General features: G+C 36.2%; 2 protein-coding genes across 4 annotated transcripts in view; one reads left to right on the forward strand and one right to left on the reverse strand.

The window, feature by feature from the left end:
- Positions 1-20,491, reverse strand: part of LOC135691166 (b(0,+)-type amino acid transporter 1) — a 53,540-nt gene extending 33,049 nt beyond the window's left edge. The window contains exons 1-3 of one of the 3 annotated variants that reach the window (XM_065208952.2): positions 20,206-20,491; positions 10,122-10,435; positions 8,388-8,594 (exon numbers count right to left, since the gene is read on the reverse strand). In XM_065208952.2, coding sequence (XP_065065024.1) covers positions 8,388-8,594; positions 10,122-10,435; positions 20,206-20,234 — 550 coding nt within the window. In that variant the 5' untranslated portion in view covers positions 20,235-20,491. Of the gene's footprint in view, positions 1-5,018; positions 5,712-8,387; positions 8,595-10,121; positions 10,436-11,973; positions 12,078-20,205 lie in introns of those variants that run through there. The other 2 variants (XM_089116091.1, XM_065208947.2) reach the window with 2 other exon arrangements.
- Positions 14,360-15,982, forward strand: LOC135691169 (U3 small nucleolar ribonucleoprotein IMP4). Its single transcript, XM_065208954.2, has 2 exons — positions 14,360-14,664; positions 15,158-15,982. Exons 1-2 carry the CDS (start codon positions 14,467-14,469, stop codon positions 15,839-15,841), a joined length of 882 nt encoding a protein of 293 aa, XP_065065026.2. The 5' UTR covers positions 14,360-14,466; the 3' UTR covers positions 15,842-15,982.
- Positions 20,492-27,034: the final 6,543 nt, after the last annotated feature.

The following is a 27,034-nucleotide window of genomic DNA, read 5'->3' on the forward strand; positions in this document are numbered from 1 at the left end:
GGGAGCTATCAAAAACTAATCTAAACTATCTTCGTTTAGTGTCCTTTTGTTGTTTGTCTTGTTGTCAATCAGACGATTCTTTTTTATATCTTTCCACCACATCGAATCGAGGTACCGAAATACGCGGGGAAATTCTACATCAAACGCTTTGACAATTTCTTTTTATCAATGATCAGCAAAATGCCAATATCTGAACGTTGGAAAAAACCTAAAGAAATTGCTTTATCATTCAGAGAAGTAACAAAATTTTCTAAATCAAAGAAAAAAATACAGACGAGAGACAAGGCAGATTCTTCCCACAAGACAAGGGACTTAGAAGAGGGGTGCGGACTTCAGCCGCACAATATTCTCAAAATGTACTTTAAACTATACAAAAACCACTTTGCTCCAAGCTTTTAGCATATTTAGCTCTTAAACATTTTAACCTTTATTACCGCATCTAAATAAATTGCAGCGTTACAAAGAACAGCGAGATTCATAAGTTTGCAATAAGTAAAATATCAATTGCAAATTATAAAGGTATGTTAACGTGAATGAGCATAAGATAGTTTGCATAAGATAGTTTGCATAACAATAGATGAAAGCTGCAAACATTTGATGAAATGCTAGGTTTTGGGAACTTTTTCATATCTGGTGGAAAGAAGCATTTTTATACACTGATCATGTGCTTATCATTCAGATCTTGCAACCAAGGGCAAAAGTCAGTTATGTCCCAGAGCTCAACATTGCTGCTGCTACAGACTTTCGTCTATCAATTTCAAAGAAAAAATGTTTTAGGAAGAAAGTACTATTTCTAAGAGGCAAGAACGTAAAGGTTTTCTCAATGGTACATTTTGGTCTTACAGAAAGCAAACCATGTAAAGAGGTGTGGGGTTAAATGATGAGAAGGAGCGACTGAAAAGATAAGAATGAAGCATTAGGATATCCATAGACATGGAAAGAAAGAGAGATCTTGCAAACAGCACTAAGTGATAGATTTGGGGTTTTCGCAAACTTCATGCAAATTTAAAGAGAGATATTGACTTGTTACAGTAAAGAACAGAGGAAACTTAGCATGGCTAGCAAGGCACAGTACCCAAGAAACCATCTATAATAAACAAATGTCCCTAATGATAACATCCACATATAGACAGGCACCTAGCCAAACACACAGCATGTATGTGCCAACCAACAGAAGAAATGAAGCCTCAGTTTCATTTGATATATTCTCTTCAGCACCTACACCTAAAGCAAAAATAAATGAGCAAACTGTAGAAAAATAAAAATAAATGATACAGGGGCTATATCCTAACGAAAAACCTCCTTCGAAGATCAGTATTGAAAATATTGAGGCAAAAAGATCTGCATCTCCTAGATGGCAGCAATAGTGATTGATATCCTGTCAGTGCTGTTGATTGTATCAATTTGAGAAAGGTCTTGTCTGCTGCAGACAAAACTATTCAAGAAACTGATATTGGAAGTAAGCAATGAAGCCAAAGCAAACCAAAGAGACTTTGTCTAACTATGAAATTATTATTGATTATCAAGAACAAACACAACTGATCGAAGAAACAAAATAAGGAATGAGAACCCACCATTGACTATAACAATTCATACTACATGCCCAATTACACTAAACCCTCACTAGAAGATACTACTTTGGAAAATCTAACATCAACCAAAAAATCCTGCTTAAAATATTATCAAAATGAATTACTGAATAACAATCTACTTCAAAATACAAAAAAACAAAATAGAATAAAACAGTATATGTCATTTGGGTATCATCTCCTGATAGAAGATTATTTCAATTGCCATATTGAAATGAAAGTTAAAGAAAATCTGTTGTACATCAGTTATTCTTAATTTTGAAATGCAGGCACCTTTCAGCTTCATAAGTAAACAATTCAGTAATTCAAGAGAGAAACACCCATTGCAAAAGAGTTTTATATTCCAATTTACTTTTTCACCTGATATGAAAAATACCTTTGACAAAATATGCCATACTGTATTCTGTATTGATTTGAGTTATATTTAGTTATGTAAGGGAGTGTGCTGGACATTGTTTTGTATCTTTTATGTGCATGATATGCCAGGCGTAATCAAAAATAGGACAAGTATGTTTGCAGATTACACAAAGCTGTACTGGAATATAAAGAATGATTTTGATTATCAGGGTCTACAGAATGATCTTAATACACTTCACACAAGGGCAGAAGTGTGGCAATTAAGTTTTGATACATCAAAACCCAAGGCAAGGCATTTTGGGGAAAAGAATGCAGAAGCATTTTACACTATGAATGTGACAATAGAAACAAGTCAAGAAAGACTAAGGGTTATATGTTGCAACAAGCATAAATTTAAGGAGCAGGCAGAGAAAGCAGCTAAAAAGGTGGCAAGATCCTTGTTATTGCAGAGCATTTACATACTTAGGTAGAGGCATGATGACACAACTTTTGAAATGACTTGTTGGACTTCATCTAGAATTCCGAAACTCTGTTTGGTTCCCATTTTATAAAGAGGAGGTCACAGCCACTGAAAATTACAAAAAGAGTAACAAAGCTTATTACAGAACTAAAACATCTCCCACCTCAAGACAGAATGAGGGGTTTGAACTTATCAAGCCTATTATACCATTGTCTGCAAAGAGATCTTCTTGAAACATACAAATACATATACACAAAATCTGTACAACAAAGAGAGCAATAAACTCCTGGAAAAATCTCAGGCAAATTATCTCGGTCACAGATTGAAATAAGCAAAACAAAGATTTTGCCTTGATGTTAGAAAATGATTATACAATAACAGAGTTAGTAATTACTGGAATAATTCTAATACTTATAACATAAACAGCTAAAGGATTGTTTTTGGTCACTGATATTTCAAGCCAATGATTTTATGAGATCCCATGTTATATGGAAAATTAAATATAGGTAACTTGGTACTTTTAATGAGTTTAAAAACAACATATAAAAGCACACATACAAGATTATAGTTTGTTCTTATAATTTTTGCTGCCCTCTAGCAGCCTCCTCAGCAAGAATTCTTGGACTGCTTAAGATGTTATTTACCCACAAATTTGCCTCTTGCATGTGCAATCTCAAATTAAATTTTGCAACAGGCTTTGGGCCTATCAAAAAATTAAAAATTATAAGTTAATATAAGTATACAAACAAGATATCATAGAACAAGAAGATTATAACCCCAGGGGCCTTATTAGCAAATCTTGAACTAATATGTCCCCTGCCTTGGACATGGCTATTATAAGATGATTATTACATTATGTACTGAAAAAATGGATTTCTAAAAACAAAGACTCCTCCTTTCAACACTGAGTAAAACAACTGCCAAATGATTACAAGGTGTGGAAAAGCTGGTGTTGTCCCTGTTAAATAGGCTGTATAAAGTATATGCTTGCTAAAGATGGGTATCTTGAAATTATTAGAGGGCTATTTGACCGAAAGATAACTAAATTTTAATGCTACAGGTAATTTTCATGATTCTCTTGGGAAATTCTTTTAGACATATATCTGGTAATGAGTAACATCAGGCCTGGCCATTTGAGGAGAGCCATAGCTCTTGCTCCCCTCCAGGTTCTCCTCAAACGCTGGAGGGGAGCTAGAGATTGCTCTCCTAAATTGTTCTAAAAAGCAAACTTGCTCTCCTTGAAATCAATTTTTCCTTTGTTTCTATTCTTATAGTTCACCTGAATACTACTAGGAGAGCTGTTTACTGCTCCCCTGTTAAAAGTATTCTGGCCAGGCCTACAACATTACATATTGTAGGCCTGGCCAGAATACTTATATGAAATTCCCATTCGGATCCATTCGGAGTTCAAGCCATCAAAAAGCTAACTGCCTTTATAGTCATGGCCACTTTGCAGGAGGATGAAGCAATGGCTATTGAGATACAGAAAAATCCAAAGCATTCAACTGAAATACATTTAGACTTCCCAAAAATGCAACCCAGGATCCTGAAACCGTAGGGGCCACACTTATTGCGCATATTCCCTTTACTTCTCTATTCTGAAAACTCCTTCGCATCCACAACCTTTAAACTCTATATGACATTCTTTGATTAATAATTGTTATCATCAGATAGCCTACTGCCAGATTGGAATTTTTGCCTTAAAACATCAACTATCGGTCGCAGATGCAGCCACGCAATTTCTATTAAAATGATTCATCCAGCTGCAATGATTCATCCAGCTGTTTTTTTCTCAAATGTATAACCCAACTTTACATATTGTATTTTCATGGTAATTAGTCTCAGTCGCACAAAATTTTTATCTGCGCTATTTGCAAATGTGCAATTTTCATGGACATGAAACAGATCCCCTGCGCATCTTTCAAAGATTCCAATCTGGGCCTACTGAAAGAATTTCAAAAAGATGTTTGTCATCCATGTGGCAATTCAAGCCAGAGCCAGTTAGAAGATGCCACAAGTGGCTTTCAAATTCTTTACTGGCGTGAAATGGTAGGAAAAATTTCCATCTCTGCTATCCAAATGCCATCACAAATCAAAGCAACACTTCTGATATCTGAAATTATCATGTCAGGAGTTTCTGACATCTGAAATTCTCACCAATATGAACCAAACAATCATTGTGTTTTAATATTTGTTGAGTATTCCTTATATAAGGAATACTCCACATATACAACTGCTGGTCATATAATTGATATACCAATGAATACTGAATAAATATTGTTATTTCAATGTTGGAGAAAAATTCTGGAAAGCTAGGACATACAGTATTTAAATAAATAATGCAATAACTTCAAATAAATCAATGGTGGCCACAAAAGAAGCTCCTAACTAGACAATTGAGTGATTTTATTGAATGATTTTCTAATCATTCTTTTATTTATTTTCAGGTTTTAATAAACTGAAGAGGCCCTATAAATAATGCATTTTTGTGTTTGACTCAGTTAGCCATTGTTCTACAAAGGTGTGTTCAAAATGAAAGATGATTTTAAACACAGAACTTTACGATTAAAACAAAGTAAGAACTCCTTTTAAGTTTAAAAAATCCAACAAACCTATTGCAATTGCTGCAAATATTTTCACAAGTGGCTGTAGGCCAACATTCTTTAGGCCACAATAAGGGAAGAATGGTTCTGCAACGTATTCTCCAAATGATACAGCAACCGCCGCAAGGCTACATGGTTTCAAAATAATAGTAGCTGTCCAACTGTATAAAAAGCCTGCAAGGCCACCAAATATCTTGGTAAGATAAGTCCGTTCACCCCCTGATTTTCGGATTGTTGTGCCCAATTCCGCATAACACAGCGAACTCAACATGGCTATTACTCCAGCACCAGCCCATATAAACAGTGACATTCCTACTGATCCAGTTCTTTTATAAATACTTAGATTAGAAGAGTAAATCCCTGCACCTATCATTACACCGACAACTAAAGATATGCTGCCAAATAAGCCAACTTCTCGTTTAGGCTTCAGTTTTCTTACCCGCCTACTAGAAATTAGGCCGGGTGTGAGTTCGCCATTTCTTTCGCTTCCCTCGTAAGGCCTCTCTTCTCCTTCGTCTTCTTCTTGCTCTGGTATACAGTCTAGACCTTGCTCATTCGCAAGTAAAGAATGAAGTTCGATATGTCCATCCATTATTCCTTCATGCATTCAGTTTTTAAAGTACAACAGGTGAGCTACAACCATACACAACAATCTCCATTTTAACTCTGACAATTCACGTGACATGTGGTGGCACGTGACACCAAAAGAATGTTCTTTACATCTCTGACATGTTACAGATTACAGATTACTATTGTGGCCAAATTTCTTAGAGGGCTGTTTTTAGGAGCAGGGCCAGCAAACCGGGGGGACCAGGGGGCATGTCCCTGCTTTTTGGCAAGCCAAATCAGATTTCTAGGCAAAGGTAAAAGAAACGTATTCTATCTTGAACTGACTCCCAAAGACATTACAGGAAGAGTGCATATCAGCTATTGAAGGAAAGAAAAGCTTTGACAGTAAGCGAAGCAGAGAATCTAGAGAAAGAGAAGAAACGCTAACTATAAAACTGCAATCGACTATTTCGTTGTAAAGGGAGATTTGACTAATGGCAAAACATACTATCCTGCCCTGTCAAAAACACTGTCAAGTAACATCTTCAAAATTCTAGACGTAATTATAAGTTCGTAAAAATCGTAGCGAACAGCCCTGTTTCGAAGTTTCTTTCAAATCCAGAGTCTTTACATTAGAAGCATTTATGTCCTGAAAATATTTACGATCAGATTTTCCAAAATAGTGTTCTATCTCTTCACAACTGCTTAAGCATATATTTTTTAGTTGATGTAGTTTTTTATTGATATTTTTATTTTCATACTTTACTGCTAAATTTTGCTTCATTCATTTCTCTTCTCCAACATGTTTTGGAGTCTAATTTAATGCAAAACTATCATACTCAAATATTTCCTTGAAGAAATCCATAAAAAGTTCAACGCTTGCCAAAAATACCTCGAACACCAGAGCAGTTTAAGTGAATTCTCGATCTATTTTCAATGCACACCTAAAGAAATAACTATGTTGCCCCATTTGCCCCAAAAAAAGTTGAAAATACACCTCAGCCATCCAAATTTCAAAATTACATATCACAGATAGCATATTTCTATGGAGAATAATCCGTTGTGCTGTCTGTAAGGTGTGGGCTAAATAAAATGAGCTTGAACTGTATGTTTATCTAATTTCATAAACATAACAACCATTTATATTATTAAAGAAGTGAACTTGACAACTCGCGAACTTGACTCGCGAAACTCAACTGAACTGCCACGCCTATCGCCATTGCGCCACAGAATAGGAATTAGGCAGAAGGGGAACTCCTGCCTATCAGGTGAAGCCTGAACAAACTAGCGCATGCGTTAACTTATACGAGGCTTAGCATGTATCTGTCGGGGAAATATTAAAAAAGAATGAAAGTAGACAACTTTATTTGAGACGAAATGCTCCATGATAGTGAACAAATTCAATTATGTATCATAATTCGTTTATATCTGATTAATGAATGATAATTTGTCATGGTTAAGTTTGTCTAATGAAATCGAGGTTAAAGGGGAATTAAGGAATTCTATTGTTGACTCAGGCTTCAAAAACAACAAAGGAACCGACGAGAGTTACCCTTCTGCCTATTTCCTATTCTGTGATTGCGCATTAGCATGAAAGCGAGGTTGTGACGCACGCTTGTCATGATAGCATCCTAACATAATCCAACATTGTTTGTAAGGGAAGCGGGGTAACTTTTGACATTCATTGTATTTACTCTAAGACAAGGGAGTATAAGCTTCTAGCATCCATTAAATTGGCATCCAGGATCAACTAACCCCCTCTAAAATATATGACAAAGTCAAGCAAATAAATACATTTTCATACTCTGAATTTTTCATTATTGTAACAGTATAAATTGTTCGATTTTTTATCTTGTTCCTTAAACTTTTCCATGGTATCAAATTATTGCATATATTTAGTTACGTTATGACTAAAAACAAAAAAGTAAGATAAATGTTATCTTTATGAATGAGAAAATCAGGGATCATCGTCAAGGAGCCAGTTTATTGAAATGTATAGCTTTAATTTGTTTTTAGGTAATTCTAAATGAAGAAATGGAGGGTTCTAAATTTTTAACAACCTACCGCTACTACTAAGAACAGAAAACGAAAGAACAAACTGCAATAAATATCCAATGCTTCGTCATTGATTTGAAAGAGCACTAACATCTTTCGTTTGATATTGAATTAGCCAGGGGCTTATCCAGAACAAGTTATTGACTGCCTTAAAACTGATTGGGGTCTGGGCAGTGCCCCAAATTAACTTTATCGTGTCACGCCCTTTTAGATATTCAAACTTTCCAATCTGCTGAAATTAGATGCATAAGAAATGGACTGTAAGGTGTGAATAGGAGATAATATTTTCAGGAAATGATTTGAATTTCATCGTGAAATGTACTCCCATCAGAAATGAACATTGGGCAGTTCTATATTTTCTGAAATACAACAACTTGAACAAAGAATCTCACTAAAAAAATCTAACGTAATCAACTCATTTAAAGAATCAAAACTCGGTAAGGCCTGCTGGCTTTTTAAAAGCTTGCAATCAGAGAAGCAAGCTTTTGTGTATCTCATTCTTTATAAATCTACCACAGGTATTGAATGTTTGAGTAAATTTTGGAGGACAGCCAAGTGGTTTCAAGAACAGCCAATGGGATTCGTTTGCATGATAAAACTTTAATTGTGCCATAAACTTAAAAGGACCTGACAGTAGTCTAGTTTATCTAGGTATGATACGATTCTCCCACTTTAAGGTTAACCTCAGCCAAGAGAGATCCTCTTTTCATAGAAAATCGCTACCATCACACACACTTGAAATCTAAACCAAAAAAATTGCAAAAGTTCACGTACCTATAGCAAATGAAGCGATAAGTTTGACCATCAGCACATTTTCCGAGCTTTTCCCGCAACCACGATGAAACGCTTCGACTAAATACTGACCACAGGTGTACGTTATTGCTGAAATTGCTGAGGGTTTCAGGACAACTATAGTTACCCATGCATATAGGAATCCTGCCATTTTACCAAATCCTGCACCAAGGTACGCCTTTTCTCCACCTAAATAGTCAACGGTGAAATCACTTTTGATAAGGAGTCCATTAATGCATCAAAGCAAATCACAGACTTAAAATTACCCACCAGGGTTAATTTTTTTAAAGAACTAATATTTAAAGTACGAAGAAGAATTCATTCTACATAAAACATCTATCCTACTTTTTTCGTCGAATATAGTAAAGCTTATACATTAGCTCACACTTAAGATATATCCAGGGTCGCAAACTACACATCCTAAGGCCTCGGGTTGGAGCCCGAGCCATTACAAATAGTCACTTATAGTGAGGCAAAAGCAAATCACCAGTTCCGGGCCTATTCTGTTAAAGAGGATTTTTAGCTTCCAAATGCCTTTAAATGGAACTCTAGTCATTTTAAATGGATTTCTTCAGATTTCATCAATAGGGGTTGGGATCTGCCACGTTATAACTTAAAAAAATTTTATTCTTATTTAGCTTTACAACAACACATGCTATGACTATGGACATTGAATCAAGCAAAAATTCATGATTATTAGTCAAAACTAAACTAAAATGCATGATTATTAGTCAAAACTCAAAAACTCAAATGCAGGATTTTTAGTAAAAATGGTTAAGAAAGATCTTTTAAAAGTACGAGGTCTTTAAAAATCCTTACTTAGAAATTTCATACGCTTGTGAAACTGGGGTTCTTTTAATAGGCCCTCAACTAGGAGAGTATTTTTCTCACTATAGGGAACAAACGTTGAGCTAGCGAGGTCGAAATCCCCCATTGTCACGATGTTAGCTGGGCTCTGGATAAATCGATCAGTAATGTTTTGAATACGGGTGTTAAAAATTTAGGTAGTAATTGAAGAGAAATGATGCAAGTGAAATCTTCCCCTTATCACCTTTTGTTTTCCAGTTTGAGTTTAAATGAATTTTTCCTGCTTTTAACTATTTATATGCTTGATACGTAGCAAGGGATAGAAAATTCAAAGCTGAAGATCAAATTCAAATCTAAGAATTTAATAAGAATTTACAATAATGCTATGAAAAAACAAAATGGACTGAGAAAAGTAATATAAGCAGCCATGAGCGTCCTATGGATTTTATTAAAGAATCTCATCCATAGAAAACCCAGCGAATTTAGGAACTCTTATTTGGTATACAAATAATAATTGGATATAACTGATTTATATGGAATCATACAATGCCTCTTACATGCATTGCATAATTTAAGCATCCTTCTTGCTGCCGAATTACTGTTTATTGTGGTTCTAAACTATTTGAAGTTACGGGTTTCTTTTTTATTTACTACATGAAAACTAAGAAAATTTATTGAAGCAAATCTTCTACAAAAATTAAATAAGATATACAGGGTTTTTAAGTTGAACCTTTTCTTGATTATTAGCTTGCGTGCGGACTTTACTTTCCATACGAATATTTTTGTTCTCTATCTGGAAACGTTTGGTTTTCATAACCTGAAGAACATCGGGCCCAGGCCCCCTGTCTCCTTTGCCTACCCCCTGAAAATAACGAAATCTTCAAAAAGCTAATGATAAAAGGAGCTTACCCGATTTCGGCACCATGAGACCCAGCTCTATGTAGCAAAGAGCACCAAAAATGGCAATGATTCCACAGCCAGACCAAACAACTAATGAGAGCCCAACAGACTTAGTGTTCCTCGCCACCGAACGTGGAGATGCAAATATTCCTGAACCGATCATATTTCCAATTATTAATGATATACCAGCTATGAGACCAACCCTCTTCTTCAATTCGAAACGGGTTTCAGATTTTATCATTACGTCATCGCTAGTTTCTTTATCTTTCTCAGAGCTACCATCTCCGTCTTTTAGCCGAAGCGATTCCTCAGCAGGGAACATACTGTGGGTAGTAAGAGATTAGAAAATAGCATATTGTGAAAACAAAATAGGGAAGTTAGGTGTAGAGCAGAAATGGTAATTTCAAATCTCAGCTCCAGCAAGAAACAATTTCCCTTGGCACTGAATTGACTTTGATTTTAATACGGCAGCGCTAGCACCAGGATTATAATCTTTTTGAAAGGAAAGACAGTTGACCGTCTGTACCTAAGATTTTACTGAAATTGGGTCTATCTTATCAAACATTATACTTGGTTCATAATAGTGTTCTCTCCTATTTTCAGTCCGCTGGTGGATAGGTACTAGTACAGTGCGTCACTGTTCGAGAACATTAGGTACATAAAAGATTGTCCTTTAAAACAAATTATTTTTATAATTTTTTTAGGGGGGGGGGGGTGGGGTGAGGCAGGGGCAATTATGGCCTTACAAACGGCTGTGTGCACTTACTCAGAAATTTGAGTGGATGTGATCCTTTTGATAGAAAACAAGAGAAGCGAAGGATGCATTTGCCACAGAATCTGTGCAGTAATTGGACTTCTAGGCCATAGCCATCCTTATCCTTAGTTTGGAAATCATGCAATATATACAAACAACCCTCTTTTTACGACAGGTCAGTATTACACTTTAGTAAATGTTAGTAAATCCTAAATGTAGTAAATGTAATTGTGAATTTTAATGAGCTAACCCGACTTGTTTCTCTAAAGTAAAGAAAAATACCAGAGAAAAACTCTCCACGTTTCTCTCTGTGAACTTTATAACCGACTCACTTAAAAAAATAGCTTTGTACAAACTCAAAAATCGATAATAGAGAATTATTGAATTTAATACATGAGCCTTATTTCCTATAATATATTATAAAGGAAGAGAAAAGAGCTAAATGAAAACAATAGGGCTTAAGAATTACTGCGTAAGTTGAAAACAATAAGTGTTCTCTGCTATTGTTTCGTGAGCTTTTTGTCCAGAGTTCACTGCAACACCGTTCGAAAACTTTAATATGTAAACAAATTGATTTATTCTATTTCGCTACAGTGACAAATAGTAAACTTGAGGACATTTCATCAATTCTAATTAAATTCGTGAAAATTAGCCAGTTCTTTTAGACCAAGCGTCTCTTTATATTCTTGTATCTAAAGACAAATTATTCAAAGCTGTTCCAATAAAATGTATGTTTCAATCCATTATAACTAACAAGAATGAGTTTGGCATCAAAAATGTTTGATTTGAACGTTGCAATCGTTAATGCCACTGTGATTTGGCCAAAGTTTTAAGCAACAGTTATAGTACTTATTTTGATCAACTGCTTATCTTTGAAATGGCTAGGAATTGAAAATACCGTGCTTTCACCTGATTGTAGTTGCCATAAAGAGACTTTAGTGTTTTGATTACTGTCAACTGTCATGCAAAAAAATGCTACCAAAAAATATGCTACCAAAGTCCATACATCACCAATGATTGTATTGCAAAGCTGCATAAGATAGTTCTAAAATTGTTTAAAGCGTAAAGACACACAACCCATAGGTAACCATGATAACTAATACTAACCCAAAACGACTTTTTGGTACTTGTGTATTTTTTACTTTTGCTGCATAAACTTTTCTGTAGCCTTCCGAAAATCTCAACTTCAGTCTCATTACATGTGATCTTTACTTGTGCCCTCTTCAATTACACTTTTGACATTTGATGGTTAACCTCTTAACGAAAATGGGCAGGCAAAAGTCGGATACCAATTCCCCCTAAAATCTAGGAATTGGATACGTCAAAGACAGCCTTGCTTCTCAAGTCACGCTATCGTGAGCAACGTTATAGATAAAAGAAGAAAAACCAACTAAGAAAGATTCTGTTTACAGACAAAAAAAACTAAGAATTTGACTCTGCTTTTTACGTATTCAGAAAAACACAGACGGTAGGCTAATCTAAATATTCCCAACTGTATCAACACGTGTGGACGAACCTTTTCTTACTATTACTGTATGATAATCTTTTGATGTCAAAGAAAAAACAAAAGAGCTTTGAATTATTCACCTGATTAAATACTGTAGGACTTTTGCCAAGTTTGAGATATTGAAATGATACGGAAACAGCATTTTGCAACTCAAATTGATATAATGCTAGGTGAAATTATGTTTGCAGCTATCTTTGGCATACAGGAAGAACAACAATCAAACTGAATTACAAAATTAATCAGCATCAAGGAATTGTGTAGCTGTGATACTTGTCAATCCTAGAACATTGCTTAAGAATTTTCTTGGAATAAGAAATCCATTCTTTTTCCATGAGAAATAGGAAATAAGGCTCAGGTTTGACTGTCCTTTGACAATTAGGATGCAAGTGAAAGAAATTTAGACACGAGGCAACTGCAGGAAACTTTGGACGGATAAAGTTTAGGTACTGCTTCTGTAACAACATTAGCAAATGATAAATCCTGTTAATGAACATATATCAATCCCTAACAACCAAATGCTTACATTTTTACATTTTACAGTGACGGTGACCCTCGAGAGAGAGCACGGTGATAAAAATAATGTGACGTAAAGCTACAGAACATGACACTCGTGACAAGCAATTCATGGACTTTTATCAAAGTTAGGCATTGTATCCCTAATAGCAACTCTCCTCGTCTAAACTTTCTTGCGCAAAAGACTTGTCTATCTCACATGTGACTCTCACTGCCTTTAGGGCTCTTTAATATTTCATTAACATAACCAATACAACAGGTAAGCATATTCGTGCTTTTTACCTGATCCTTGTCAGCCATTTTTGCTGCAGGCAAGAATCAGCAAAAATTGGAAAAGGCTACATATGTTAACCATGAATGAGTAACTGTTGCCAAATGATTACATTTAGCGTGAAACACGTAGTTGCAACTTAGAATCGTCCTTTTCTATATGGCAAAGCGTATAAATCAGTGCCGCGGAACGAAACCCATTGTAGTGCTTTCATGTAAGTACACTGTTATAAAGGAAACATAGTATAGTTTGACAAAGGCTCCGGCTCCCCCCCCCCTCCCACTTCCGATGGTCCTGTATATTACTAATCGTTATGGCATGTAACGTTTAGGGGTCTTCTTAGAACGGTGAATAACCAACTAGTAAGTGGACCGATAGGCTAGACCAAAGAGCCTAGGCCCCGAATAAGTGACACACAAAAGATACTTCTTCTCGATGTAATCTCTAATCATCCAACAGAAAGCCTTAATTTATGTCAACAGCTAATGCAAATTTTGTAAAATTACATGAAATACCTGCAGTGTGTTTTGCCCGTTTGAACTATAATTTCGTTGGCTACACCATAAATGACTTTTTTGACAGAAAAGTCGCTTTATTGCAGAATAAAATCAACAATTGAAAGAGAAAACCCGACTTTTCTTGATAACAGAAATTGAATAATCAGTTTCATTGTCTGGTGATTTGCTGAAATGATAACAAGTAAATTCTTAGCTTCATTTGGCAAACAAATTTTTGGGAAGTGAGCCATGTATAATGTTTGGATAGGCAACATTCAGCCAAAAAGCTCAGTGAACTTTCAAGATAATTTTCTTTAGTGTTACATAGAGAAAAAATAGGCCACTACAAGTTTAACCATAAACACATTTCTAATCAACAAATCATAGTTGAACCATCGAATCTTTGCGAAGGAATGGACATCCTCAGAATGTGGCTTATCATTTCGTCGGTTTAAGGGTGCGGATTTTGGCTGTGGTTAAATGGAGACAGATAGATTTAATTCTTTGTCTATTAGAATAAGAGGAAGGCCTCGCAAATAAGAAACTGGTTTGTATTGTTCATTAAAAGCAAACGTGTGACCACCAGCTGAAGGTACCTTAAAAAGGCCTATGCTGCAAATTGAGTGCTTGCCAATTTTTAAGTACCTACAAACATGGGTATTTAACAATGTAGACGTAGACAAGCTTTCACCCTCGATATCAACCGGATAACGACTGAATCTCAATCCGAGGCAAAGGGCCTAGTGGAAAGAAAAGAACTGAGAAAGTGGAATCACGTTTTTGGTATACTGCTGCGGTACTTCGAAACGACGATGTTGAGAAGGCAAGTTCGTCTTAGAAAAGAGTACCTTTACAGAAAGTCTCTCGAAGATCAAGAGAGGACCATTCATGAAAAGAAGAAAAAGTTAAAACGAGCATTGGATGAAGGTAAACCCATTCCCACAGAACTACGTAGGGATGAGTCCGAGTTGAGGAAAATGATGCAGTTTGATGACCTGCAACACGACAAGGTGGGCATGAATTCTTCTCATAGCAAACAGTTGTGGTGGATATGATTTGGGATTTTTTGAAAGTTTGAAAAGGAAAATGCACGCAGTTAAAAAAAGCTCGAAACGAAAATATTGTTCTAAAAAGGGGTAGGGGTAAAAAATGAATGTAATTCTTTGTATGTTATGATGCATTGCAACCTCAACAGCTGGTTAGTAAATGCATCAAAATCACCCTTCAATAGCCACTATATATGAGCCAAGCTTTGACAATCAAGCAATACTCAATCTTTGTGGTTCGAGTCACAGCTTTTAAAGAGTGTAATTTTTTAAAGTTGATACTGTTCATAACTTCATCTAACATTTTTGGATCATACATCTTTTTAAATCTTACGTTTTCTTTAATATATTATTTGCTTTTGGACCTTTCCTAGACACATGCTTCAAAATTTGGTACATAATTCACAGGTTAACTAGTCTAGAGACATTTTTACCAAATATGATTTTATATTTGCAGGTTGAAAATCACATTGACGATGAGTACAAATGGGCTGGTGTCGAGGATCCAAAAATAATGGTCACTACATCACATGATCCTAGTTCAAGGTTAAAGCAGTTTGCCAAGGAAATAAAGCTGATATTCCCAAATAGCCAAAGATTAAATAGAGGAAATTATGTGATTAGCCAGTTAGTAAGTGCTTGTGTTGCTAATGAAGTCACAGATTTAATAATCCTGCACGAGCATCGTGGAAAACCAGATGGTTTTGTTGTGAGCCATTTACCCTTTGGCCCTACAGCATACTTTTCATTGTCCAATGTTGTTATGCGACATGACATTCCAAATGTTGGTAAACTTTCTGAGGCATTCCCACATCTTATTTTCAACAATTTCAAATCAAAGCTTGGAAAAAGAGTAATGGACATACTGAAGTACCTCTTTCCAGTTCCAAAGGAGGATAGTAAACGAGTGATAACCTTTGCCAACCAAGATGATTTCATTTCATTTCGTCATCATACATACAAAAAAGGTGATGGAGGAAAGTCTATTGAATTAGATGAAGTAGGGCCTAGGTTTGAAATGCGGCTCTATGAACTGCGGCTTGGGACAGTGAGCCAAGTAGAGGCAGATACTGAATGGAAACTTAAGCCATACATGAACACTTCTTTCAAAAGAAGGCATTTAGATGACACTGAAAAGTAACTGCAGTGGGATCTATTACCACTGCTTTTAATATTAGTAAAATGTATCATTGTTATGTGTAGGCTACTTAGATATGAAATGCCTAAACTGACTGAATTTGACTTAATGATGATAAATATCTGGATTGTTCCAATAGCTGCAGAGGAAATATTTGATTCTCATAAATGCCTAGATTGGTTGGAGCAGACCTTTTGCTTTGACCCGAATGGTCACTTTTGATCTTCTCAACCATGGGAGCGTTTTGTTGCTCACACAAAACAGTGAATTATGAGGAATAATTGTTCATTAAATAACACATTTGTCGTCATCTCTTCTGACCCTAAGCAATTGATATAGATGATAATTGGTTGAATCTAGACCAGACCAGAAATGGGTAACAATATCCGTAAAGCCTAGAAATATTTTTGATTGTGTATACACCTGTCACCCAAAAATTAAAGTCTATTAAAATATTCTTAGCAGGATTGTTTTATTTCATTTAAGAAGCATCAGTCACAGTTTTTACTTAGATTGCAATCAGGCACGAATCCAGACGGGAGCAAAGGGGGCAAGTTCTCTAGTCAGATTTTTTATAGCGCATGTCGATTCTCCTTTTTTGGAAAGTGATCCTAATAATATTAGAAGAAAGTTTCTGAAAAACTACAAATTTTTTGTCACCTTATTTACTTGCATATTCATATTGTTTATGATTTGTCCTTGACTTTCCGGCTCATGCTTATTGTTCATTGGTATTTGCAATCTTTAGTCAAGAAGTCGAAGTTATGCCCCCGGTTTTCTATGGTTTATTCTGCAGACCACCATCAACTGAAAATTGTGTTGTTTTGTGTTGCGCTGAAATAATACCTTCCGCTCTGCTCCATTGATCTGTATTTTATCGTGCAAAGCTCCTCTGGCATCAGAAAACGCATGTGTGCTCCACTGGTGTGAATTTTGCTCCAGTCAGAGGGAGATAGCCAATGAGTGGCCATACTGAGGGGAGCAAAACTTGTGGCGGTAGTTCAAAATCCTAAAAATTTACCTTTTGGGGGCTTGATCACTTCTTTTTGAAAATGTTTAGTTTCTGCAGCACAGGGTGAATAGATTACCTTCTCCACATGGCAGGTTGTCCTGGCTTGTAATTAGAGAAAAATTCCTCAACTGTGAGGAAAGAAATGGGTGGAAATAGAAAAAGGATAAGAGACTGATTGAAACAAATTGGGAACTTATGGCTCTGACTGTCTTGGAATCAGAAACGGTCAAGACATGGCATAACCAGTAGGCGTGTTGCCAGGTAAACCTCAATGGTGTAGTGGTGTAGTGCTATCAAAATAACAAGAGAGACAAAATTTTGCGAAAAACAATAGCAAAAGTAGAAATTTGCCAATTTTGGCATTAACAAAGGGGTGTAGCCCCCCTAAGCTCCCTAGCACTACACTCCCAAGTCAGCCCCAAAGCATGGTCTTCCAAACTAAAATGTTCTGTTTACATTCGAATGGGTTTTAATCATGTCTGGCCTAAACTCAAGTTTATTTATGAAGAAGGTCCTTGCGAATCAGTCATCTTAAATTTAAATTCGGCAAATGATAGACAACGTTAAGTCAAGATAAAATAATGTAACTATCTTGGTTTACTTGATGGGAGCCTCTTTTCACTCGAGTTAAAGAAATATTAGCAAATTTGCTGGAAGCTCAGGGCTTCAAGTAAACCATAGTAAACGTATTAGGGCATAACGCTGAAAACTAATTATGCCTTTTTACAAGCAAAGCAAATACAATAAACAGTGGAGGCGACAATAAACAGTTGTATGGTACATCATTCACACAAATCAACAGCTCAAAGAAGCCCATTGTACGAAAACAATGCTGTGCACAAGACATGCACAAGTTTTAACAGATTATGATAGAGCACAACCAGATTCTGTGTCCAGATGTAGCCAAGTACCCTGGCATCGATAGAACATGCACATTTAAAAATGCTGAAAAGCTATAGGATTTCAAAAATGTCAATTAAATGAAAATGTTAAGTACAGGGTCTTACCATCTTCAAAAGGTGCAATCTCTGCCAATCCCAAGGGCATGACCACAAAACATTTTATGGGGGTTAAACCCCCGGACTCCCATTATTTACTCCAGACACTGGATCCGCGCTTCATTGCAATAGAAGAAAATGTAACATAAAAAATCCACTTTACCAAAAATATGAGACCATATCTAGCCAATGTTTTGCAATGCCATGTGTCACTATCTTAAGGAATATTTTGCAATGTCATGTGTCACTATCTTGCTGTCCTAATGAAGTACCCTGTAAGTTTATTTTAAATACTGTGGCTTATTATCATTGTATGGTTTTTCTTTCACAGTTACCTTATTCAGACACCACCAAACCTCAAAACAGACCCCAAAAAGAATGTTTTTTTGGCATTTCCTTGCTTTACTTTTCCAACCAAAACATCAGCTTTGAGCATAGGTGAAGAATCAGTATAAAAAGTTGATCCTACATGACAGTTTCTAAATCCAGTTATGAAAGAGATGGGGAGTAGATGTACGAGGCCAATACTCATAGACTGTGGCGGGCCATGTTGTAGCTTCATTGGTTGTCCTTGATGGTTCTAACATACAAGACAGATAAGTGGTTGCACCCACTTCAAGGTGAATTGCTATGGTATTGTAGGAACTATGAACCATGTGCATTGGGGAATGTGCCCCCCCCCCCCCACTTATCAAAAATGTTGGAAAAAGTGCCCTCAAAATATTTAAACATGCCATTTACTACCTGGAGAAAAAATTTTATGACTGAGGAAAAGGCTCTTTTGATATTTTGTGAAATAAGTAAAATTTTCTCCCATTCTATGTTATCATGCCAGAACCTCCCTGCCTGTCTCTGTCTGCAATGGATTTTGCTGAGATATGAGGCTAGGCTCATGTGTATTGAAGTTTAATGGGATTATCTTCATCAAACCTGACAATCAAGGGCATATTTTTTGTCACAAAACCAAATTGCCTTAGGGTTCCAGGGTCTAGGGGACCTCATAAAGTAATAAATTCCATTTTAAGAATGGAATACATCAAATGTTACAAAAGCTTCCTAAAAAAGTGAAAGGTTTTAAACAATCGCAAGAAAATGATTGCAAGAGATATTCGTAAAATAATTTTGAGCTTCTCTAAATAAACAACATGTAGGCAAAACTTTTATGCTCACTACCCTCGCAGGGTAAATATTCTTTCAATGTTCCAGGGCTACCGAGTTCTGTCTCCCACAGGGCAAATGACGAATTTGTCCTCCGTGCTTTTTCAAGGCAGGACGATGTAACCTTACAGGGATTATCCAAAAGCTGACAATTTTAGCTAGTAAGCTACTTCGAGATCTTTTAAAGATTAGCAAGATTAATCTATTAACCTCTATGAGTGAATCTTCAGCGGAAAGATCATTTTCTGTCCAACATGATGACTGAGAAAAGATGTAAATATTTATTTATTCTGAATATACATAAACAAAAAAAAGAAAAAACTAGATATAACTGAGATAGCAGACAACGAAATGCAAGAATGCATCAGTTTTTTTGCAAATTTTCAAAAAGAACTTTAGTGAAGTTACGCTCTTAAGATTCTATTGTTGCATGCTTGGGTGTGGCACTTAAAAAAAGGTGTGGTTAAAGTGCCCTTAAACTCCTGTGCCCCCACCTTCCAGATGCTTCCTTTGTCACTGCGCAGGAACTCCGAAGCGGGATCTTACCTCCCGTTCTGCCCCGTTGCGCCGCTCACTCCTACGAGGTTGATGGCCCTAACAAAAAACCTACGTTACCCGGCTTTGTAATTCAAAACTTGGAATACTAATAAATAACGCAGATTAAAGTTACGGTGGGGCTTCCTGTTTTTTTATGCTACACTGCGTCGAATTACATTATGAACAATGACTGTATAGCGTTTGCATTCTCGTATTTTTTTAACTTAGGACGTTTAAAGACTATAAAAAAACAAAAAACAAGACTCATTTTGGATAATTCATGGCTTGTAGGGATGTAAAATACTAAAGTAAGTGGATGGAAGTGGTGTATGGATGTCATCTTGGATTTTTATTAAAAACACGAGGGCCTTATACGATTTTTATACCTCTTCACAAATAGATACCTCTTCACAAAACCTCATACCCTTTTTATCATCTTGGTATCTCGAATTTTCCATCATATGTGCGCGTGCTACTTGATCTGCCGCGGTTTATCAGTTGGTCTTTGACTTTGAATTTCTCCCCAAGAAATTTCTTGTTTCTTCTTCGAGAGTCAGCTGGACCGCCAGACTGGTCTAGACTAGACCTGCAAGTCTATTCACAACTTGGATTATAAATACGCTACACAGTTATTCGGAGATAGCTCAAACGATAAAACTTACCTTCGTCCTATGAGTGCAAACGTGGTCATTGTTAAGTCTTCTATAACCCCAAGTATTCTCACCGTTGACAATCTTGAAAATTTTGATACAGTATTTATTGGAACGAACTCAACTCTTCAAAACACGTTGAGTTCTCTTTCCATTCACAAATAACATAATAATGCCCATTGTATTTGTGCAGGTTAGCATATAAATTTTTCAAAAGATTGTTGTTCCTAAATATTCAAGCAAAAGAAAAATCTGTGCCGTAGCATTGCTGGTATTAACATCGCTAATGCTGGAAAAGTTTGTGATGTGGTTTTTGAAGAAATAAACTTTGAATGAAAATAATGTAGTGTCAAACTGGCTCACTACTTGCGTAGTCTTTAGTGATAGAATTACTGTTATGCTTGGGGAAGCAAATCAAGTTACGCTAGGGAAAAACAGACTGATCTTAACCGATTCCAAAAAGAATATTTCAGTGGATTAGCCTTTTCTTCTGCCATTATTCGTGGTAACTAACCTTGAAGGATCACGTCAGTTAACATGGTTACCAGAGACAGGCACATGAATCCAGAAAAAAAGTATTGTAAACAATGACATATAGAGAGGGAATTTATCACAACAATCTAACCAAGTGCCTAACCTTAAATCTTTCAAGTCATTTTGATTATTTAGCATATAAAGAGTACTTTTAGACTTTGAAACATTTTTGTAACTTCCCAGGAGGCTAGTAAATGAAGACGTCATCAGTGTGGCTGTTTAACGATATTAATAGGTGAAGCATCCATCACAAAACCAAATAGCCTTAAATTTCTCAATGAATTTTAGTTATTTAGAACATATGAAGTACATTAAGTCTTTTGAAAAAAATTTTCATCGTAAATGGTGACGTCATCAGTATTTTAGTCTTGAGATATTTTCAGGCAAACATTGATCACAAAAAAATGTATCTATTAAGAGGCTTATTTTCGTCATATACACTTACGTTCAAAAAGTATTGGGACGAATTCGATAAACGAACTATGGCGTTGCGTTGGATTTGGTTTTGCAACGGAAACTTTTTCAGATTTGGCAAGTCTTTATACAAATAATCTAGGCCCAAGTTTCCCCAAAATGGAATAAAAAGTTAACAAAATGCTTCAACTTATGAAGAATAACCAAGAAAACACAGGATTCTTTCGATTTTCCTGATTATAACAGCAAAATATGCAGAAGGGCTGAATGGCCTAACAATGGCAAAGTCACATGACCTTCCAAAAATTTTAGAGCTGTCCAAACAAATACAACTTTTTAATTTCACCTTTGCATAACAAAAAAAATTATTAAAGAAATTATAAAATCAAACTTTTAAGCTTCAAAAAAAATTTACTTCATCGACGAAAATGCTACAAATTTATTAAATTATTGCATTTTTTCAAGCTACTTTTAAAATTGCGTAACATTAAAGGAAAAGCCATTGTACTCATCGTCGATGAGTAATTTTTGCTTTGAGAGAGCATTTTCTTCTTATAACGCTGGAAAATTTGTATTTTTCATGACTTCTATAGCCATGTTTTTGCTTATGTTCCAAAAATTAGCTTCCTTTTATACGACAACATAATATCTAGTAAGGATTCAAACCTATTACTTCCAGTTCCCTCAGTAAAGACCTGTCGTCCCTAGGCGTCGTAAACTTCTTTGGTCTGCAAACCCTTGGTAAATTTTTTTCTGTTCTTGTACGGAAAAACTTTTTACACACCAGAAAAGCTGCACTCATTGAGCAGCCGAGAATTGATGCAATATCGCAAAATCCATTTACTTTATTATAGTAGAAAGCAATTTTTAAGCGCTTCTCTTAACTCAGTTCTTGAGTTTTCAGAGCTTCCATGTTTTTGTCTCGAGACCTATAGAAATTTTATGGTAGATGTATTTTTAATTTTTTGGCGTACATAAAAGGCTTCAAAATATCAACAATGTCTTGTGAAAATTTCATGGAAATAACTGCCGTACTTTTTTAATGAGAAAGATTTTAAAAAAGTCTTTCCGAATTTGTTGCATAAAATTTCTTCGAAGTTTCGAAGGGTGTCCCAATACTTTTTGAACGTAAGTGTAAATATTGAATGAATTTTATTAATGGGTATTTTTATTAGTTTTAATAGAAAAAACGAGGTTTTGATGATTGATGACATCACTTCCAGGGGGTAATAAAGCAATTTTATTAGGAGCATGTTTTGAAGATTAAAAGGATCAAGTTAATAGATAACACTTGTTCAAATGCCTTATCTTTCAACAGTAGCCATTCGCCACACGAGCCATCTGACGACGTAAAATCAGAAACCTCCCAACCACTCTAAGTATCGTTAGCGTCGGGGCCATCAGGTGAAAGATCACTATTCAAGACATCATCGTTTTCGTTCAGACCATTCTCATTGTCGGCATTGTACCCAGTTTCATCTTCAGGTCTTTCCATTCGTCGAGCTCTAGCGGGTTCCTTTAGTAAGCAATTCTTTCCTTGCACCCAGTCAAGGTCATTCATCGTTTACAAAATTTGTTGCTCTGCGTTATCTTCTACTTGTTTTAAAGGTAACTGTGATCCGGTGAACCAAATTGGTAAAAATGTATACTCTTGCTCATACTTCCAGCCATGCTTATCAAGAGATATCACTGGAACAAGTACCATGTTCTTCAAGAGGTATCGCTGGAACAAGTACCATGTTCTTCAAGAGGTATCGCTGGAACAAGTACCATGTTCTTCAAGAGGTATCGCTGGAACAAGTACCATGTTCTTCAAGTGGAATGCTGATTGTTTCTTTTTGTTATCACTTATAATATGTTGAAAATGAGTGTCGCGGAGGCAGCGTGGGACCTTACTTCACTTGTTTTTTCTCACAAATCTGATGTTAAAAATTATAAGAGCTTAAAAGGAAGAAAAATCCAAGAGGCCCACAGTCATCGGAAGTCAATGTACTACATGCTTTGGCGAGTTACTACTAGAAAGCAGGCACCAAATTTATCACGCTTGTTAATGCTGCTGTAGATTTTTAAAGGCTCTAGCGCAACTGGCATGCTTAGTGGCAGTTCTCTTGAGAAATTGACTGTGTTTTGTATTTTCATGCCATATGATATTAGGCCGGTTCTTTGAAATAAAGTCGCAAAGCATGCCGGTTGCACAAGAGCCTTTAAGAGTATTACATACTTCGAGTTGACAATTGATCCTTATGGTAAGATGATAGTAAAAAAACCGCAGTGGTAATGCTCTATCTTTTATTTTCTTTAGTTCATCCTTACTTCTTTTGCTCCATATCAATTGGCAATAGTTAAAATAACATTGTGTAAAAAATTTGATTATTATCTATTTTCTTTGCCCCCAATATGGCTTGCAATTTGTTTTTAGGGATTTGACTGCTTCGCTGCTTTTTTGCGGATCTTTTCGACATAAGTGTCATACTCAAGATTTTTTTCAATTTCAACACCAAGTTAAGTTACATGGCTATCCACTCTTATCGTAAACTTGTGTTAATTTCGAATTTTTCAATACCATTATTCCTGTATTCAATTAGAGGGATTTCTAGTCATTTCACTCAATCTAATCCATTCCAGGGATTTATTAGTGTTCGTCTTTATTAGTTTCCAACATCAGTTGCAGTGACAGATAATGTGTTGTCATCAGCAAAACTGCCTGGTAAATCAAGGTAGTAAAAGACATCATTTATAAAAATGTAAAGATCAAAGGGCGAAGAATCGACCCTTGCTGTACTCCTTGTCCAAGCATACCCCAGGTGCTGTAGTCTCCATTAACTTTAAGTTGTTGTTTTTCTGTTGATGAGGTAGTCTGGTATAAGCAAGAGGAATACCCGCTGTTTAATCCTTCGGCTAGAACCCCCAGAAAATGCCGGATGGAATAAAGATTGCAGTATTCAATGGAGCTAAACTAACTATCCTGATGATGGTGCAGAGATTCTGGTTGACAATGATAACAATAGAAGCGGCTCAGATTTAGACTTCATCAAAGAGTTTTCGTCTCAATTCAACGTAATGAGACGTAGATGAGTTCAATTGAGATGGAAAATCTATTAACAAATTTTGGAAACATTTGCTGTATGGTATGCCCCCACTTTTTCAATCAAGTGGAGTAGAACCTAAGTTATTTAATGATTCTTAAATTAGTAAGTTTTTTAATAAAGCGGGTAAATTACAAAAAGTGTAATCAGGGTACTGCACTCCACAAAAACCGATTGAAATACGGTTAAAATAACACTATCTGTTGGAAGTGTTTTTTTGAGATTGTTTCCATTGCAACATGTAGAAAGATTTAGAAGTCTCTTTATGAAATGAAATCAATGTTAGGAAAAGACAATTACTGTTGAAAAAGCTATAAAGATATGTTTTTGCATCCCTAGACAAGGTTGTTTGGTTCAAATTGCAATTTTCATGTTTTAACACTGTCTAAATGCAGAAGTATCTACTTAGTCAAAAACGAGACCTTCAGCATCGATTTTCGGAATGTTGATTTTTGCCATCTGAGGTTGCCTTTGGCGTTTAATTGAATTACCACAAAAAATTCATACTTTTTTTAATAACTAATTTAATGCTCATAAATAAATTCCTCCTAAAATAAACGAGGTCTTTTAATAATGTCTTCTTAATGTCTTCTTAATGTCAGAAGAGGGAGATCAAAATGGCTGCTGTGTGGAGGTTTGTGCTCATCGTGGTGATATTTTCGATAAACCTTTACGTTAAGCGATGCGCATTTGTTAGCTCAGACTGCATTGGACTCTCGTTGATTGGAGAGGAAGCTAAGGAGACCAAATATGGAGAGTCATTTATTTGCTCAAGCCTGTGGCAAGCGAGAGAGGGAAAGTTTTTATTTCGCATGCGAACGTCGAAGCAAAGCTTTTTTAGCATTTTAATCCTTATGTGTGGCGATGTGGAGCAATGTCCCGGGCCTGGAAATTTTAGAAGGAACATCTCAGAATTAACCTCATTGACTAACAACGAAGGAATGAAAATGTTTCACCAAAACGTGAGGGGACTCTTTGGAAACCTTGGACATGTGGCTGAACTGCTACAAAGTTCTCCAGGCATTGACATTTTGTCACTGAGTGAAACACACATCGAAGCGGGATTTGAGCAAGAGGAAGCAATATACGACGTACCTGGTACTCTTTCATAAATCGTCCAAGGAAGTCTGGAAAAGGTGGAGAAGTTGGAGCGTATATCGGTGATGGTGTAGTTTGGGATCGACGATACGATTTAGAAAATGATAACATCGAAGCAATCTGGATTGAGATTAGGCCAAAACATTCAAAGAGTTTCCTAGTGGGAATTAGGTATCGTCCTCCTGATAGCTCTAAATATCTTAGTAAAGATTTCAACAACCATTTGAATAGCATGCTTTCTAAAGTGTCTGAAAAATCCTCATGGGAGACCTGAATGTGAACTTTCTAAAGCAGGACAACAAAGGATTCAAGGCTATTTTGAGTGTTTTTGGTCTGAAACAAATGGTTGAAAAACCCACGAGAGTAGCAAAATCATCTGAAACTCTGATAGACGTCATCTTAACAAATAACCCGGCAAATATGATACAAACTGAAGTTATTCCTACCAGCATCGGTGATCATGACATGGTTGGCTGTGCAAGGAAACTGAATAACTTTGGTTTCAAGCCAAAGAACATAGTCTGTCGCGATTATAAGAATCGCCCAGAGGAAATGAATAAAAAGCTAGAGGCCATTGACTGGTCTACTTTTTACATCTGTAGAAATGGAAACGAAGCCTGGTCCCTATTAAAAAATACTTTAGAAAAACCTTTTGAGCGCCATGCCCCAAAGATACACAAAAATGTAAGGGGTAAGCCTGCTCCATGGCTAAACACTGAAGTCAAAAAACTTATGAACGACCGCGATAAACTTCTCCGCAAATCGAGAAGAACGAGGGCGGAAGTGGACATTTCTCATTATAAACGAAAAAGAAATGAGGTCAACATTGCAATTAGAAAAGCAAAATCGACATATCATAAAGACCTACTGAGGGAAAACAGTGCCAACCCAAATAATTTTTGGAAAGCAATTAAATCCATATATCCAACCAAGGCAGCAAATGCGGGATCATCGATGCACTCCTTTGATTTACAAGGTGAAAATACAAACGATGCGGTTAAGGTGGCCAATGGTTTCTGTACCTTTTTCACAACAATCGTTACAACTTTAAGTGAAAAGGCGATTCCGCTCTGTAACTTTGTTTGGAGACCCCCAAGGCCAGTACGCAATAGAGCTGAAAATAAATTCAAATTTCGCCCCGTCTCGAAGCTTGAAGTCGAGCGAGATCTGAAGTCCATTAAACATCGACGTTGCTAAAACGAGGAACAAGCGGAACAACCTAGTAACAAGCGGAACAACCCAGTAACAACCCAGTAACAAGCGGAACAACCCAGGAACAAGCAGAACAACCCAGTAACAAGCGGAAATGTGAATTAATTGTTTAGTAAATAACGCAATGGGGCGTTTATAATCGAACTCTCTGAAGTTCGTGTGGGCTAGAACTATCAAGAGGCCGTCAATCATGTCTTCGTCTGTTTCGGAGGCTTTGTGATTTTGCCAACGGACAGAGAGAATCTATCGACCCCGGATCGGGACGAAAAATAAATAGTAAAGCATGCCTAAAGGGGTATATGTCAAAATATTTATTTCAGTTCTGATGTCGTTATATTTTGTTACAATTTATGAAAAAATATAAATGCTTGTTAGATTTTTGTCGGAAAGTTTCTCACCTCTCCTGTGAATTTTCCTATCGACGCCACTGTCTCTTAGCTATTAATATAATTTCTGTTTGCTGTTTAATATAATTTGAGCATAACTGATATCTTAAC

This window comes from Rhopilema esculentum, chromosome 4 (genome assembly GCF_057945365.1).
Source record: "Rhopilema esculentum isolate cy_ngs chromosome 4, ASM5794536v1, whole genome shotgun sequence".
NCBI classification, from domain to species: Eukaryota; Metazoa; Cnidaria; class Scyphozoa; order Rhizostomeae; family Rhizostomatidae; genus Rhopilema; species Rhopilema esculentum.

Coding starts and splice junctions, on each gene's coding strand:
- LOC135691169 (XM_065208954.2), top strand. CDS start 14,467: ATGTTGAGAAGGCAAGTTCGTCTTAGAAAAGAGTACCTTTACAGAAAG. Junction 14,665..15,157: donor ATGACCTGCAACACGACAAG/GTGGGCATGAAT, acceptor TTATATTTGCAG/GTTGAAAATCACATTGACGA.